At 37.1% G+C, this 18,807-nt stretch overlaps 2 protein-coding genes across 2 annotated transcripts; both read left to right on the top strand.

Moving 5' to 3' along the window:
- The first annotated feature begins 324 nt into the window (after nucleotides 1-324).
- Nucleotides 325-10,635, top strand: LOC122046974. The gene is made up of 2 exons (XM_042607961.1): nucleotides 325-1,266; nucleotides 10,486-10,635. Exon 1 carries the CDS (start codon nucleotides 543-545, stop codon nucleotides 1,260-1,262), a length of 720 nt encoding a protein of 239 aa, XP_042463895.1. The 5' UTR covers nucleotides 325-542; the 3' UTR covers nucleotides 1,263-1,266; nucleotides 10,486-10,635.
- Nucleotides 10,636-13,660: 3,025 nt separating this feature from the next.
- On the top strand, nucleotides 13,661-14,911 carry LOC122046973. The gene has a single exon (XM_042607960.1). The coding sequence runs from the start codon at nucleotides 13,759-13,761 to the stop codon at nucleotides 14,497-14,499; it is 741 nt and encodes a 246-aa protein (XP_042463894.1). The 5' UTR covers nucleotides 13,661-13,758; the 3' UTR covers nucleotides 14,500-14,911.
- Nucleotides 14,912-18,807: the final 3,896 nt, after the last annotated feature.

The following is an 18,807-nucleotide window of genomic DNA, read 5'->3' as shown; positions in this document are numbered from 1 at the left end:
GAAGATCATCATCACTGTAATATTATAATATTTGATGTTAGAAATAAGACTATTTTAATACTGTATAAATCTTTAAATAAATATCACAATAATATATTTTTTAAAAATTAATACCACTTTAATATTCTCCAACAATATCACTCAGGATAAAGTTTGGAAGGTTTTTGAGAATTCTAAACGCGCCTTGATCAATGGCTTAAAAAATAGGTATAATCCGTTACAGCAAAAGCCTAGTGGCTGGCAGTTGCAGCTGCTTCCAAATTCCACGTCTCAAGTGCTGTCTTTGCTTTGATGGGCCTAGACAGCGTGTGGACTTTGGAATCTCAGCGGCGTTGTTGCGAGTCCAAATTGGTTTACTTGGGAAAATGATACAACCGATGCAGCGACTTCTCTCTGACGACGAAAATCTGCAACTTCCTTTAATTTATTCTCGCTGTGGCAAATGGGAACAGGTTGACTGAGAATCTCTTCAGGCTTCGAGGTGATCACTACGGCGATTGTTCGAGCACCGATCATTCACCTCCATCGCCACTCCCGATTCCATGGAGAGCCTCCGCCGCCACCGATCCCCCGGCTCCAACCGCTTCCTCGGCATCTTGTCGCCCTCGCCGCCCTCCGGCGAATCCGCGGGCGCCGCCGTCGAGCTCCACGAATCCGACGTCTTGTGGACCTCCATCGCAGACGGTCAGGAGCCGGCGCCGCCCCCTCCGCCTGCCTCGCTGAGCGAACACCTTTCCTCTCGTTTCGCTCTCCCCCGCCCTCCCGACCGCGGGTTCGGAATCCTTGCTGCCCTTCCGGAGGACGACGCGAGCGGCTCCTCCTCCCCGGTCATCGCCGCTGGTCCGCATCTCATACAGAGGAAACCCTCGATTTCTTCCGCGTCCTCCTCCGCTTCCAATTCGCCATCGCCCGCTTCCGCGGCCTCCGCGCGGATGATCCCCTCGGTTCCGAAGCCGAAGCCCGAGTACTCGCTCTCGACGCCGAGCGGGAGGGCGCACCAAGCGCACTCTCTTCCGGTCAATGTGCCGGTTGTCCCCCGGAGGATGAGACGATTCGAGATGGAGGAAAGTGGTGTAGTTGATGATGGAGACGGGGACGATAACGAAATGATGCCGCCTCATGAGATCGTCGCCAGGAGCAGTGGAAGGGGGTCGCCCAAGACAACCTTTTCGGTCCTGGAAGGAGCTGGGAGAACGCTCAAAGGAAGAGATCTGCGGCGCGTCCGTGATGCTGTTTTAAGGCAGACGGGCTTTCTTGATTGATACGGTAAGCACTCGTTGCTGGATTTTTTTGATTGCCTTCTTATTGAAGACGGAATTATTGCATCAATTAGTTCTGGAATTGAATTGCATGGAATCCATAATATTTTGTCCAATACTTTTTTCCTTCCCTATTTTCATCAGTATTATGTGGATGTTTTTGAATTTCAATACAAATATTAGTTTCGATTTCCAAGTTCAGTTGGCATTGATCCTAACCAGCTGAACCGTTGCTGAAACCTGTTGGATTATGGGGATGACCTAGAGCCATTACTTCCGCTTTACTGTAAGACCATGTTTATTTGGAAATATTGAAATAGGAAAGATAGATGGAGAGGAAGTTTATTTGGAAATATAGAAATAGGAAAGATAGATGGAGAGGAAGTTTAGATAAGACGAAGGAAGAAAGCGAGGTTTGAAATCTTACCAAGTTAGGATTTTGGTCTTTGAGATGTCCCGGTGCCATGTCCGATGTGTCAACGCCTGACATATGGTGCCAAAGGCACCTACAAGGAGGACGAGGAATCAATTATGGAGGAGAAGAGGAAGATTTGGAGGAGGTGAAGGAAGAAGATAAGATATAAAACTCAAACCGTAGCTCACAATGTGGTCACTTCACTCAAGGGAGCATTGTGCCAAATCTTTGCCTTCATCACAACTCTCACTGTCATTGTTGAAGCCTAGCATTGAGATTGTCACAATCGTTGTGGTCCTCACAAAAGCTTTGAGCGCTAAGGCTCTAGTGTTGTTTGGGTTATTGTCGTTGTTGTGGTCATTATTGTCTTTGCTAAGCATAACTGTCATGCCCCAGAGGAGTCCCTACCAGATGAAAATCCAGCAGCATCTCCCCTGTACCGGTGACAATCTGAAATATAAATACATTGCCACACGGCTAATCACAAGCAACATCAGCCCACACGGCTGAATATAAACACAACCACGCAGTTTATAAGCAGCCCACATGGCTGGAAGTAAACACAACCATGCAGTTAATAGACAGCCTACACGGCTGTAACATTACACAGCGGAAATCACAAAATACCGAACATGAAACGAACAAAACAACTAACTGCGAGCCGGTCCGGCTTGACACGATAACATCAAACCAAATACAAGAGAACACAAAGCTAAATTCCATACAAAGATACATATACATAAATAAGTCCAAAACTAATAAAGCGAACAGAAGCAAGAACAGAAGAAGTCGCTCGCTGCGACATGGGACTGGCGGACATGATCTCCAGGCGGCTTTAACCTGAAATAAGAATAAATCAACGAGTGAGTTCAAGAACTTAGCGGGTATCGATCATACATGCATAATAAGATATAACTATCAGTAACAGGTAATGCAAAACTGAACAACAGAAGAAAACTGTACTTACCAGGACCTCCTATTCGAACATAAGGGTGTGAACCATACCAACCGGTGCAGGGTCGTCAGACCAAATACATAATGTTTCCTGTATACTTCCTGTATACATGTCAATCATATGCAACCACCAAAATGCAGCAATCACAAGCAATAAATGCAATCCATGCATATGATGCAAATGACATGCTCATCCCTGACGCCAATCATCCACCTCACACGCGATGGTGAAGTCGAGTGGGTAGGGCTATGACAACTGTGCACTCTGTCATCACTACTCCTGAGTGACCGAGTGGACAGGATGTTGTCGGAGTACATCTATCCTCCTATCCCAAACATAGTGGGGGAGACTAAGCTCTCATCTCCTTGTGTCATAATTAAGAGGAGGGATCCCTGCCCGCTACCACGCTGCAGTCACACTACCCATGAGCGGACGAGCAGAGCCCTGACAAAGCAAGCTGCACACCTAATGTACCACTAACCCATGAGTGATTGTGTGTGCAGATCATGTAACTAGCGATGTGCTCAACTATAAAGGAGCCGACAATCGCTCAGCATGCAAGCATGCAAAATAGTGCATGACACTAAAGCATGTAACTCCTGAAAATATCAACCTCCATATAATATATACCAAAAAGAAAATCGAGTCCATAACAAAAATCTAGGTATACATGCTAGGTAAAATAAATCTAGGTACACATGCCAGATAATAAAACTAGGTACACATGTAAGATAATAAAACTAGGTACACATGTCACGTATATCTAGTAGCTAGGCCTATACCTGATAATGCACTGTATGCCACTACTTCTATGAACATAAATACACATGATAAGAATCAAGAGGTATAAACATAAATGCATAACAGATAACAATATAGGCATATTACGGGTATCAAGTAGTGACATACCAAGCAAATATAAACATAACCATTACTACTAGCTATAACCTATTACGTATATCAGAATGACAATATCAAAAGAGATAAGTCAAAGGTGCCCACCTTTATCTGTCGATCGTGATAACCCAATGCCACGTCGAGGCACCTGCCTCGAATCAACGTCTTGCAAATCATATATATATGGTACAGTTTAGCTAATCATATAAACAACTAGCTAAATCCAAAGATCCCAACTAATTAGGGAAAAACCCTAATCGAACTTCATTTACTCTCATCCATAAATCTCTTAATCTTTCCAATCATAATCTACATTTCATTCATCCATCCAATATATCATCTACTAAACATCATGAATCAGTCCTGCAAAATACATCTGTCTCAATTAATCCATCATTAAATCCATAACTTAAAACAACTAATCACTTATTAACCAAACTACACAGATTACAACCTTAAAAGAAATCTGATACACATCCATATTAACCCAACACAATGACCAACAATCAACCACATCTAAAGGTTAATCCAGATCTTATTCCACTTATAGAAGCAATTAGGTTTATACAATCCTGGAAATCAAGATTAGGGCTTACCCTATTCGGCCATTGCCTCTCCAACGATGGATCCTTAGTAGTGGTACACAACAACGATGATAACGAGCAGGAGAGGTCGACTATCTGCTCACAGCGAGATTCCGGCGACAAGCTGCTATGGATGACTCACTTCAATTTCAATGGAGATAGAAAACTTGCAACAGGGAATATAGGCGAACCTGTGAGACCTTATCGTGGATGGTCAGAATAGGGAGGAGCTGCCAGCGATGAAATAGATGATGGTTCCGAGTGGCCAACAATGGTCGGCTGGAGACGGCAGCAACATCGAGTCGACACGAAGGGGAGGCAACGGATCTACATCAATGATGATGGGAAGGGGGAGTTGGCGGCGTCGGCAAGGCGACACATAAAGGCGAGCAACGAATCAGAGAGGACTATGGCGGACCAGACGACGACCGGACGAATCTGAGTGGCGCTGACCAAAAAAGGGCAAGCGGTGCTCAGATCGGATCAGGGAAGAAGAGAAGTAGGACACGAGCAAGGGCTCGACAGCAGGGTCGAGTTCAGGCCGGATCTACAGCGGGGAAGAAAGCCACGTCCAGTGATCGGCCATGGAGGTCAGCGGAGACACGGTGGAGGAGAGGAATCGGGAAGAAGGGGGCTCGACATCGAGAAGACCAGGGCAATGCAGTGTGGGCGGCGATGTTGGCAAGGAGATCGGGAGGATTCGGGGAATTGGGTGAGGATGAGGGAAATAAAACCTTGGTTTTATTATATACCTATGGTTAAATAATTATAACATTTAGCTTATTTAATTCAATCAACTCCTACTTAAGGGATATTCCAAACAGGCTTTCTCCAAGCTAAATAGATCCATCCTCTTAAAACATGTCATACGAGCTCCGAAAAATTCCTAGAAAATCCCTAAAAATTCCGTTAAGATTATTCGTCAATTAAACCTTATTATACTATTATTATTTTGTTACGGCATCTTACAATAAGAGTTTAATTGTTGTGCGAGTTTCTAGACACCTCACAGAATTTGTCTTTGCGGTCATCTTGTAGGTTTTGTGATCTCAATCGATTTAACGTGTTGGTTGGCATTTGGAATTAAATGTTTCACAGGCTAACTAATGTGTTGGTTAGCACTTGAAATCTTAAAATAGAGAATGCTTAGAACATTTTTATTTTTCAATTATCTTCCTACTCTTGAGGTTATGAAAAAATTATATCATTTTAACATGAGATTATTATAAAATCTTACTTTTGCTATCTTATGAATTTAAGATACTTTTACTTGTCTTACTCCCAACTCAAAACAATGCCTGATAATTGCTGGGTAGAAGTGCTCCATAATAGGAGTCAATATGAATCTAAGTAAATGGAAGTAATTTTGGTATGAATTTATATTTTATTCATTTCCACATACATTAACTCTTGACCTTTAAATTCATCTCTTTAAAAAAACTTAGCAGAGTTGAGAGAAGAAATTTTAGTATTTCTCTAATACATCACAAGACTATATGTATAATTAGTATACAACTTTTAGGAAAAGGAGAAAAAGGGAAGAGGAAAAAGAAAACCAATTAAGGAAATTTTATAATGAAGGAGAATCGGAGATTCTTATGAATAGTGAACCAAATATCAATAATTTCTAGGTATGTAAATGAATCAAATGTTAATGAGCAAACTAAGTGGTTGGCTTGGTAAGAGATTGTTTATCTTCGTTCGATATATAGAAGGTCAATTAAATGAATAAATTTGAATAACTTATTAAACTAAATGAATAAGCTTGAACTTATATGTGTTTAGATCGTTAATATTCATTGTAGCAAAAGGTGATTACGCTTACCCCAGACGTCCCCATCCCCATGTTATGTGAAGGGAGATAAATCACGGGGCCAGTTTATAGCCGACTGTCAAGTGACTAGGGGATGGGATGAGTTTTTTCCTAGATCGTTAATATTCATGATCAAATAAAAGATTGTGAAATGTTCGTGATTAAAGTTTATGAACAATGTTTACAAACAAAGTTTGTGAACCATATTTATTAATAATGCTCTTATCAAACTTGTAAATAAACAAGCTTTTGAAACAAACAAACAATCTTGTAATATCACGCTCACTAACCAACCAAACAAGCTTAAAGATGTAAAAGTTTCAAACGATCAAACAAGCTCAAATTGAAAGCTCAATAATATCTAAATGAACCAAGCTCAAGTTTATAAAAAAGAAACCAAGTCAAGCTTGAACACCTATTTTAATGGCTTGGATTATTTTAGGCTCAACTCAGCTTGGCTCGTTTACCTTATCTAACAAGGTTGAACAACACAAAGCTTGGCTCGGCTTAACTTGTTTACAACCCTAATAATTTCTAAGATAGTCACAAATTAATCCTCTAATGGATTATAATTTTTGATACTCCCTCTCAAGCTTGTGAATAGTCAATTTAATTCCTAGCTTGGTAATTAGTGTCTAAAATGGTGAATGGTTATTCACTTTTGGGACCTTGCAAGTACATAAGGAGTGCAAATGAGACCATGGGAACATTATCTTGTTTTTCCTTAATGAAGTTTCTATTAACTTTAAGATGTCTTGTTTTGTCATGTTGCATTAGATTATATGCTATCTTCATTCTTGACTTATTACCCTAGTAGAGGCAAATAGGACCGTTCTATTTAATTTTTAAATCTTCCAAGATAATTTTTAACCATAGTTATTCACATACCCCATGTTCAATGGCATAGAATTCAGATTCTGCACTATACTCTGCCACCATATTTCTTTTTGCTCTTGCATGCAACTAAGTTCCCTTCAAGAAAGGTGCAATACCCAGAGGTAGTTCTCCTCTTTGTTCCTGAACCCACATAGTCAACATCAGTATAGTCTTCAAGTGTAATCTTGTTATGTTTCTTGAACAAGATTCCTTTTTCCATAATTCCTTTTTGGTAATGCAATATCTTGTAGGCTACAAGCAAATGCAGTTTCTTCAAATTATGCATGAACTAGCTCACACCATGTATAACATAAGTAATGTTTGGATGTGTGTGAGATAGGTAGATCACTCGACTAACTACTTTCATATACATTTTTCTAAACATGTTAGCTTGCTTGCATGCCAATTCCCATATCCTTCAATAGTTTAATGGTGTGCTTTTACTAAGATATAAAGATCTATGTCTTGAACTATGCTATGATAATATCCAACAAGTACTTAAGGGGTCTTATGCAACACCAAATTGATCCATAATTTTTTTTTGATCTCGCAGAGAATTGAATTGGTTTTTTTTTATTAATTAATAGTTGTCCTAATCTATGGAATCCTAATCCCTTTTATTAGATTCACAAAAATCTCAATAAAAATCTTTCTTCTTTATAAACAACGATTCAGTTATCCTAATAAAAAGCTATTGACTTTTCTAAAATACTAAATTTTTAAAAATTCTCCAACCTTTGTTCTAAAAATATAACAAACTGTAAAGATTTTTTTTTAATCAACTTTGCAATTTTCAATAATTTTAAATAGGATTAAAAATCCTAACCATGTTATTCTTCCCAAATGAGGAGAACATTAATGCGACTGATCTTTCTTTCAGTAGCAACATCGGACCATCAGAATAATCTTTTTTTTTCACTTATTAGTGCAACATCATTAACCACCCTGATGTTAGTGCATGCATAGGCATTAAGCTTGGGATAAATTTGTTTCTCCAACTGTTTTCTTTATAGAAGTTAATTGAAAAATATCGGGAACAAAAATAAGATTTACACATGGTATTCATTGACTTAGAAAAAATTTATAATAAAGTTCCAAGAGAAATTATATGGAGAATTCTAGAAAAGAGAGGTGTTAGCGTAACATATATTGAACTAATTAAATATATGTACGAGGATATAACGACTAGAGTAAATACTTTAGGCGGAGTAACTAAATCATTTCCAATAAAGATAGGGTTATATTAAGGATCAACTCTAAGTTCCTATCTTTTTATACTAATTATGGACGAACTCACTGCACACATTCAAGACATAGTGTCGTGGTGCATGTTGTTTGGGAAAGGTTTTAGGGTTAGTAGAATAAAGACAGAATATATGGAATTTAAGTTTAGCAATATTAGACATAATGAGACAATTGTTAAGATAGGAGATGACGAATTGCCTGAAACCAAAAGCTTTAGATATTTAGGATCATTTTTGCAAGATGATGGAGGAATTAAGAGAGATGCCTTATATAGAATGCAAGTAGGATGGTTAAAATGGAGGAGAGCGTCAAGTGTTTTATATGACCGTAAATTACCTCTAAAACTTAAAGGAAAATTCTACAAAACCGTAGTTAGACATGCTATGTTATATGGAGCTAAATGTTGGGTCATGACTCGAGCACTGAGCAGAAGATGGAAGTTGCATAGATAAGGACGTTAAGGTGATGTGTGGACATACGAGAATGAACATAATAAGAAATGAGAGCATTACAGAAAGAAAGTCAGAGTTGCATCTATTAAGGGAAAACTCCGAGAGACACATTTAAGATGGTATGAGCATGTACTTAGACGATCAATAAATGCTCCAGTTAAGCGAAGTAAAACTATAACAAATACACATATCAAATGAGAAAGAGGAAGACAAAAAAAGACTTGGTTAGTAACAATAAAATAAAATAAAATTTATTTAAGTATAAATGATGATATAGTAGGAGATAGAGCTTAATAGCATAAAAGGATCCGTATAGCCGACCCCATCTAGTGGATAAAGCTTGATTGTTGTTGTTGTTGTTGTTGTTGTAACTGTTTTCTTTATAGAAACCCTATTAACAAGTAAGTTCTGAATTGCAGCAAAAATCCTCAAAGGAGAAATATAAGCCTTGGTACTCAAAAAGGATAAGCTTCCTCCTTGCACCTCAAAGCACTAGTAATCCTTAAACTGTACTATATCACCATATTTGTATAGAAAACACATCAGATACTTACCAATGCTAATCTTTTGGCTAACAAGATTGCAATACAAATACAACACAGACATTAATGAGGTTTAGGGTTTAGGAAACCCTGTGAAAGGTATTCTCCAAATCAATTTTCACATTAACATAAGGACTTGAGCACTGAGTTATAGAATGAGCGCACAATCTCACTCAATGCTGCACTATTGTTCTGAAGATTCTTACCACGTAAGAAAGTCCCATAGTTTATTTATAATATCATATTCATCATGTGAGGCCTCATTTTTTTAACCAACAACTTTGTCACGATTTTGTAACGACAGTTACCTCCATTTTCTTAATGAAAATGTTCCTTGTTTTGCTCTACAAAAGGCCTAATCCCAATATTAAAGAAATTTTGATAATCCTGAACGTCCTCAAGTTAACGGTATTGATAACGTCAACATCAAGAGGTAAGCAATCTGAAGACCTATAAACCAAAATTTGCCTGGGAATCATTTGTTGCCGTGTATCTCCATCTGAGCTTGCATCTTGTTCCGTTTATTTGTTTCAGGACCCAAGTAGGTATAAGAATTGTTGATGTTTATACCCATTGTTGACAGTTCTTCATCCATCACTTGATAAGGCAGATATTTGATTGGATTTTAAATAGATTTGCCATTTTGTTCAGCAGTTTCTGTTGGTAGTTTTTTTAAAAAAAAAAAATGGAATATTGAGCTGAAATCCAAGTTAGACAAGAAAATGAAGGGATGCAAACACAAGTAGAGCATCCCATCAGGATCATTGCCAATTAATTACCTTCATTTCTACCTCAGCTTGAAATTGCTAGTCCCCCAATTAGTATGTAATGTCTGATGCCTTATATTGGTGGCCCTCATAAGATACCTTTTCTTCTCTTTTAATTGACATTTGCCAGACCGTCATTTAACTTCTCAGTTTCTTATTTCAGCTTAGCTCTAATATAAATAGTGATTCGCATAAAATACTAATAGAACATTATGTTCTTGAATGGAAGTTCATTCCTTAGTGGTGTGATATGGTAAATATTTCATTTCGAGAAGAATCACTAGAAAGTAAATTCTTCAACAAGCTGCTGGCACGATTCAACTCAAATATCATGTTAGTCGAAACAGTAGTGGACAGACAGTGTATGAATTTGACATGACTAATTGTGTGATAGCATGAAATTAACATAAATATAAACACATTTATCCAATAGATGGACTTTTCATGAAGTCTGACTAGTTTGTAATGTTTGACTAATTTTACAGTATTGAGTTTTTCCAAAGTAAATACAATTAATTTTGTATCATTTGTTACAATATGACACTATTAAACTTGGTAACTCAAATCTTTAGCACTTGCTATTTCTTCAATTCCCTGTAGTGCCTAGAATTTGATTGATGTTGGAATCTTCTAAATTCCTGACGTTGGGAGAATCATTCTTTTTTTTTCCCCCTGAACAGACGCAGATTCAAGAAGAACCTTATTTAATCAACCTTGGTAAGTTGTGCAAGCTTCCTTGGCGGTTTAAACTTGATTCATGGTCGATTTGAGTGTAAGAAATTCCTTCAATACATTTTTTTCTCATGTAAACTTCATACTTGTTGCCTTCATTTTGGAGCTTCTGTAGTTCTACTGCCTAACACCCCTGATTGGATGTTATATTTAAACGTACGCTAGGGGTTGGTATTTACTAATTTCTCTACAATGCACTGCGTCAAATGACTGCATAAAATCATCATGCCACTAAATTGTACATTGCTTAGATATATATGTTTCGAAGTTTGGATCAAACTCAATAAATAGCTGATTTGTTGATGCACGTGATTCCTAGTATGAGATTCTTAGTACCCATTATATTCTCTATGAACACCTGCTTTCTCCTCTAGGGAGGGTGGGCAAAAGCTAACTGAACTTACTGTTGTCTTGATTTGTAGCTTTTAATCACAAAGCCTTAGATGTGGACAAAATGATAAGGTTACACATTTTGATAGTGGTATTAAACGTTTGATAGTCTTTTAATTTTGCTTGTTCAGTTATTACTAGCTCTGCACTTAGCAACTACTGATTTTGCCTTGGTTTTTAATATGATCAAAAAATTCTTTATTATTATTTACTTTGTTGGATTATTCATTATAAGTTAGATTTATATCAGCTATTGGCTTACTGCACGTTGACTTACCCTTCGTGTTTTTACTTTTTTTCTTTTAAAAAAATTGTCATCAACAAATATCCTAAATAGATGCAAAATAATATTGAGCAGGTATGAGTCATTGAATGTAGTGACTTGCTTCTGAGTTTTGCTTGAATAAGTAACTTTTATGGTCTTTTAATCCTATATTTAATTTGTTTTGTCATCAGTTAAATTTTAAACTAAGATGGATCTATAAATGGGAAATAACTTATTGGGCACTTTCATTTGGCCAAATCTTGTACATTTGTTCAACCACAATTAATCTTGGTAGACGATTTGATCTGATATTCCTTCTAAATTTTCAAGAAGACGTTATCTGATATAGCGCCTCAGTTTCACCAGTAGTTAAATTATTCTGCGTCTTAAGTGGGAAATATATTATATCTTTTACCATCGCATCAAGTCATGGAGGGCTTCCTTCACATCGATCATTAAGACATACAAGGGGTTCTCACGGGCTGGATCAATTGGTTAGGTATTTGTAGTTTACCAGGTATTTGTAGCTTGTCAATGAAATCGTAAGGTCGAAGGTCGTCAGTTACATTCCGAGATAAAATCCTGGTTTACTTTATCAAAAATTCCTTCGACTCCTAATCATCTATCCTGTCCAATATTAATCGTGATTTACTCCCTCTAGAATCTTGTGTGGCCGGGGCCAGGGGCCGCTAGAGTGACGGTTCTACCTTTTTGCCAATTAAGATATACAAGGGACGCTGATAGGTTTTAAGGAGGAGAAAGGGGATGAGGACTATGGAGATGAATGAAAAGGATGAGAAAGACATGGTCGTTAAATAAGGAGAAAGGAGAGATGAGGTTATATATATATATATATATATATATATAAAAAAAAAAAGATATGTCGTTCTTCGGATTGATTAATATGTAAGGATGACCTTCGGATTGATTAATTTTGAAGATGATCGGTACTGCTTCATCCGGAGTTATGATTAATATTTATATATGAATTTTACTAGTTTGACAAAATGTTATATTCTATTTTAAATAATATTTAAATATACTTGTAACATAAGTTTTTTTAATACACTTTTAAAAAGGATAAACAAATTTTTTAAAAGATAACTTTGAACCACCATTTAGATAAATTTATTCATTAAACCATATGAAAATACTTATTCCAATGTAACCGACAAGACATAAAAAAAGGTTTATTGCCCAATATAGCTTATAGTTTACTTATTTTAATAAATTTTTTCATAAACTTTCAACATTAACTAATATATTAAGGACGGTGCTAAATAGTTAGCTAGTTAAAATAGATTTTTTTTAAAAAATTTTAGGGTCATTATCAAAGATGTCTAAATAATATTATATTATATTTTATGATTCAATTATATCATTTTTCATATATTTTTATGTTTAATTTTTAAAAATTATATAATTAATTATATTTTAAAATGGCATGTATTAATTAAACCTTTAAAATTCATTTTCTCGCTGGCTTCTAGATTACCGTTTATCAAGTACATAAAATGCAAAGATGGATTTAGAAGATTTGGTGTACATAAAAGTTAATGCAATAATTAAATAAGAGGACAAACAGATGATTGACAAATTTATAATTAATAACAATTTGATTTAATTCAAATGGCATGATAAGTTTATTATGAATTTCTAAATAGCACGATTCAATAGTTAATTTTAAAATTTTATTATAGATTTAATGAAATGAAATATTATTCTACAAATCAAATGCACCGTTAAAGATAGAGGTGTAAATAAATCAAGCTGCTTACTATTCGAAATTTGATCCGATAAAAGTTCATTTGAACTCGTTTAATAAGACTCGTTAAGATAAATAAATCAAGTTTAAACTTCATAATATTCGGTTCGTTAGTTTATGAACACATTCGTTAAATTCATGAATCAACTTTTAAATAAAAAATAATAATTTTGATATTGAACTTATAAATTTTATACTGATATAAATAAATATATTAAATTTATTTATTATAATAAAATTATAAATTTTAATCAGAATATTATAATTTTTTAAAAATATATAATTTAATTTTTAATAAATATTAAATTTATAATTTATATTTATTAAATTTCTATAAAAATTCAAATAAATTTGTAAAATATGAATATATTTGTTAAATAAAATTCGAGTTCGATCCAATTAAAAATAAATTAAATTTAAATATTTAAAAATTCGGCCTGATTGAATTATGCCCCTAGTTAAGAGATAATTAATTTTATGTTGATAAATGTACATAAATGCAAATTAATATCGTCTGTGTTTAAACTCCTTTATTTATTATCTATAAAAAGTGTCAAGAGTTACGTGACTTATCGCCCAAGCAAACCCGATCCTAAATTATTCTCTTTCCTTCAAGAATTAGCCCCCACCACGTCATTGGAATTACCATTCTGCCCTACGTCCCTACCGCGTCACAACCGCCTTATAAATTCCTACTCGTTGCCCCAAAACCCTATCTGCTCTACTCCATTCCGATGCGTCTTCCCTACCCTGCTCCCCCTCCTGCGTACCTCGCCAATCGCCGACCTCCTCGCCGGTGATATGGCGGTGGATCTGCTGGCTTCCGCCGTCTATTTCCCCGTCGTATTCTTCGACGGAGATCGCGAGATTGACGTAGGATCCGTCCCGCTGTACTCCTCGCTAGGGTTCAAGAAGTTCCAGGCCATCGTTAGCCAGAGGATCGGCGTCTCCGCCCAGCAGATCTCGTTGTCCCTGGTCCGTCGGAAGAAGGCCCGGGTCTCGCCGGATGTCCGCCGCAAGGTGCCGATCGACGAGACTTCCGACTTCGCCTCCATCGTCTGCGAGAGGGACTGCTTCATCCTCGCCTCTCTGCGCCGGTCGCGACGGGAACGTCGGGGACGGTCGAGAAGGAAGGTCCCCGGCGCGGGGGAGGAGGTGGCGTTGCCGGAGCTAAAGATCCTGAGGCGCAACCCTGCGAGATCGGGCTTCATCGATCCAGCTTCGGGTCTGCTCGTACCGGAAGCGGTCGCTGGGATTGGGCGCTGGGAGTACGAGGTGCAGCTGCGGAACCTCCAGCGGCAGAGGGATAAGTTCTTTCTGTCGGCCGTGGCCGACGGCCCGCTAGCCCCTTTCGCGGTTCCTCGGTCGCCGTGTATTGCGTCGACGTGCGAGGATTGCGAGGTGGCGAAGGCGGAGGGGAGGCTGCCGGGGTTCCACTGGTGCGTGCACGACGCGGTCACCGTCGGATTCCGGTCGATGGTGGGGCCCATCCAGCGGCCTTTAAAGAAGGAGCTCGAAGCTTCCGCACAGGTGGAAGGATAAGCGGCAATGCCACCTCCTTATTCCTCCCTTCCCATTCATTCACATTGTTTCTTCAACCAAAAAAAGAAAGAAAAAAAAAAGAACAGAAAATAGAAATAGAGGAGGCGTTGTGGGCGGTATAATCCTCGGGCCGAGGTTCCATCGAAGAAGACCTGGCTCTCAGCTGGCGCTGGGCTCCACATCGGGTTGGAAGAGTCGACGTTGATAGGCGGTGAGTCCTACCACGTCAACGTGCGTGCGTTTGAAGTTTGGTGGGTGTAGTGTCCAGGTTTCGGGAGTTTTTTCTTTTTGATATATTTTTTAGTTTTTGGGAAACCCCAAAAATAACCGAATGCGAGAGGTTTGTTATGGATGTCTGATAGTGCAATTGCACATCTAGAATTTGAAACTAGAATTCAAACCTTACATTGTCGACCAAGTCATCTTGACCGGCGTACTAGAGAGAGTGCATAATGATGGACGGGGAAAAGCTTTCAATTGCTAGGCTGTGGATTATCTCAATTCGAGCACGTGCATCGTGTGAGTTCGAGCTGAATGTGCCTTCCCCATGATTGGAGAAAAGTAGGTGGTTAATGAACAGCAGTACGAGTATGTTGCACCCTTTTAACCTTCATTAATCTCACCTTTCCTCTTTGCTACCATTAACTCAATTAGTTATATTTTAAATGTCTGATTAGTGATAAGTATGTAAAATTAAATTTTTAGCTTTTTAAAAAGAAAACTCAGACATCAAAAGGATCTTTAAGTTGTTGCCTAATGCACCGCATTGTCTTAAATGGAACATGATATTAGAGACAAGTTAGAGCCTTCTCAACATATTTTATGGATTTTTGTAGTTTTTTGCTTGAGTTTGAGACGACTAATTATGACTAAAACTCGATTCTATTAAGTTTTCCTTCCTCTAATTTCGTAGTAGCATGGGTAGAGAGACAAAGAATTTTATATTCTATTTTAAATTTTCTAATGATTTGTTAAATAGATTTTTTTTCCCCCTTCAAATAAAATAACATTAGGTATGAGAGTGGAGGGGGATATGGTTCAATTTATCAAAGAAAAGTTCAGTTTAAAAATTCAAACCGAAATTATTAGGTTTGACCAATTATAAATTGTTAATTAAAAGATAAATTTAAATCATTTAAAACAAAACCAGTTATTATTATTATTTTTAAATTGTGGATTGAAAATAAAAACTACCATAGCTTAATATTAAAATAAATTAGGAATTATAAAATTAAATAATAACAAGAAGTCAATTCGACTAACACACCCAATTATTTATATATATACACGAATTTTATGGGCAGCATGGACCATCAATGAAAAGTTGATTTTTTTTTTTATTTTTTTCTGGAAAAAATCTTTCTTGATATATATATATATATAATATGAGGTTCTCCTGCGGTATTTTTGGTACGGTTTGGTACGGCATGGGACAGTGAGGATGCCACGTCAAATGCGGTAAAGGGCATACAAAGCAATCTGCACCAAAAACGCTGCGTCGTTTAACCTCTCCAGAAAAAAAACCCTAGCGCTCGCCTCTCCTCTCTCGCCGAACTAGATATCTCTCGCTGTGATCTCCCTCGCTCGTTCCCTCACTGTGCCTTCCTCACCGGCCTCGCTGCGATCTCCCCGCCGCATCTCCCTCTCTCGCCTGAAAACACTGCGTCGGGGCTCCCTCCCTCACTGTGCCTTCCTCACCGCCCTCGCTGCGATCTCCCCGCCGCATCTCCCTCTCTCGCCTGAAAACACTGCGTCGGGGTTCCCTCCCTCGCTGCACCTTCCTCACCGTCGCCTACCTCTCAACCGAAGAGAGCCCTAACTTCTCCCCTGACCAGCTGCCGGTGGAAACGAGGTACCTTGCTACCAATCTGGATCACTAGCTGATCTTTTCTTCATACACCTTGTTAATTTGCTACCAATCTGGAAACGAGGTACTTTGCTACCAATCTGGATCATTAGCTGATCTTTTCTTCATACCCCTTGTCAATTTACTAAACAAAGTCAGGTCATATAATTTTGTCATGTTAGTAGGATATGCTTCTGCAAATGGTTTATGTAATTGTATCATACAACTTAAGTTTATTGATAACAATATCAGGTTTAGAGTTTGTTGGAATTGTATCAGGTTTAGACAACTTAAGTTTATTGATATATCAGGTTTAGAGTTTGTTGGAATTGTATCAGGTTTAGACAACTTAAGTTTATTGATATATCAGGTTTAGAGTTTGTTGGAAATAATATCAAGTTTAGAAGCATTGTTTGCTGTTGGTGCATGTTTTTTTTAGAGTTTGTTGGAATATGCAACTGTTTACTTTTGCTAAGTTGGAGGTAAAAAACTTCCCAACTCCATCTGCAATTAGCTAACTGTGTTGGAAAGTGAATATTGACATTTATTTCAATTGGCATTCAATGTAACTACTCACTTTTCAATAAGTTGGGATAAAGAAGTTATAATGAACTTCCTGAGTTACATGCTTCATTGGTTTTATGACTACTTGAATATGGTTCATGTTTTATGCTACAATGTTTTATGCAGAATGTTATAAATTATACAGAATATTATAATTTTTTTAAATCTAAGTAATGAAAATGTGATTATTAGGTTGTTATTTCATGGCATCATCAAGTTTTAGCAGCATCGAAAACACAAGATTTCAACCTGTAACATGTAGGGACTGCGGACAAAGAACATTGGTGTGTATTTCTAGATCAACCAAGAATCCTGGAAGACAGTATTACAGGTGTAGACAACATGGATGGCAAAAGTGGGTGACGACCAATACTAGTTCATTTGATAATATTGAAAGTGAACACAATGCTTTTCATGGAGATAATCCGGCAATAATCCAAATACCGAAATTCATTTGGATAACAGTGATGGTGAACTTGATTCTCTTAGCCATAATCTTGATTGTGTTGTTAGTTCATCTTGTTAGTTAGTGTTAGGTAATGTTCGTGTTGTAATGTAACTGGCTAAATGTTTGTAATTCTGGACGCAAAATTGGTTTGTTAGTTGGTGTTGGAAACATTAAATATTGTTGTATAATGTTGATATTATAATTGTGGTATGATAATGGTGTTCTTTGTGTTATAGATAAAATTTATCTGAGTTAAAGTTGAAACATCTTGATTATTGTTATGCTATTTAGTGAAATTCTTGATGTATGTTGAAGGAAATGAAATTGTTGGTGTTTAAGTGAATCTTGTCCCGTTTGAGATTTTTTTCACTATGTACTATGTAATTTATGGCTTAAAATATTTATTTCGAATGGATTCTGACTAAACTTAATGTGCATCATTAGCAGCCTGCTGGCTGATTAACCATATTACATTCTTCGATAACCATCCAGATTAGCAGCATCCTAAATCCCAATGAATCACAACTTCTTCCACGTTCCAGGAATCAATGTGTTTACCATGTGATTGTAGCACAAGATAACCATCCAATTTTACCAGTAGAGCATTCTGGTAAAAGCAGAGCATTCTATGCCTAAAAGCAGAGCATTCTGTATTCTGAAGTCGGGCATTAAGAAGAGGCAAATCATAGGACTCAGCATACATCACGAAACAAAGGCCTGCATAAAGGCCACCTTAGTTCGTTCTCCAATAAATTTCAAGACAACAATTTTCAGGCATAGGCAATTTGTTCATTACTAAGCTTGTAGTTTTCCTAGTTGCTCATGGTGATTGCATCTGGCTTTTCCACTTCTGTTCTTCAGCAAAGAGCCACTACATCTCATTCTTATTGTTACCTCATTTATATAGAGCACTCGTTCTTATTTATATAGCAGAGAGCCTCTATAATATCATAAAAAATAACAATGATGGCATCAAAACACAAGAAATTAGATACAAGATATTAAATCAGTGTTATTTCCAGTTACTCTTTCAGTCTCAGTAAACTAAAAACACGACATTAAACCAGTCTTTGAAATCAAGTCTCAGTAAACTAAAAACACAACATTAAACCAGTTTTTGAAATCAAAATATAATTCTTCAATTATAATATAATGAAACAAAAAAAGATTTTAATAGCTTCTTTAACACTGGAGCAAAGGGAATAACCACATCGAAACCAAAGCCAAGTCAAAAATGTAATGAGCGTGTAGTTATTGACATCAAGAGCTTTTATCTTTTTCCAAGAGGCAACCACTGACATTGGCATTGAATCAAGAACAGAACAGAAGAAAATTATATATGATCATTTAATTAGACCAATTGAAATAATATATAACTTAAAAATCAAAATGTATATATTCACCATATCCTTCTGGATCTTTGTTCATAATCTTCATCAGGAAATCATTT

Source organism: Zingiber officinale, chromosome 2B (genome assembly GCF_018446385.1).
Source record: "Zingiber officinale cultivar Zhangliang chromosome 2B, Zo_v1.1, whole genome shotgun sequence".
NCBI classification, from domain to species: Eukaryota; Viridiplantae; Streptophyta; class Magnoliopsida; order Zingiberales; family Zingiberaceae; genus Zingiber; species Zingiber officinale.
This window is presented reverse-complemented; position numbering and strand designations above follow the sequence as displayed.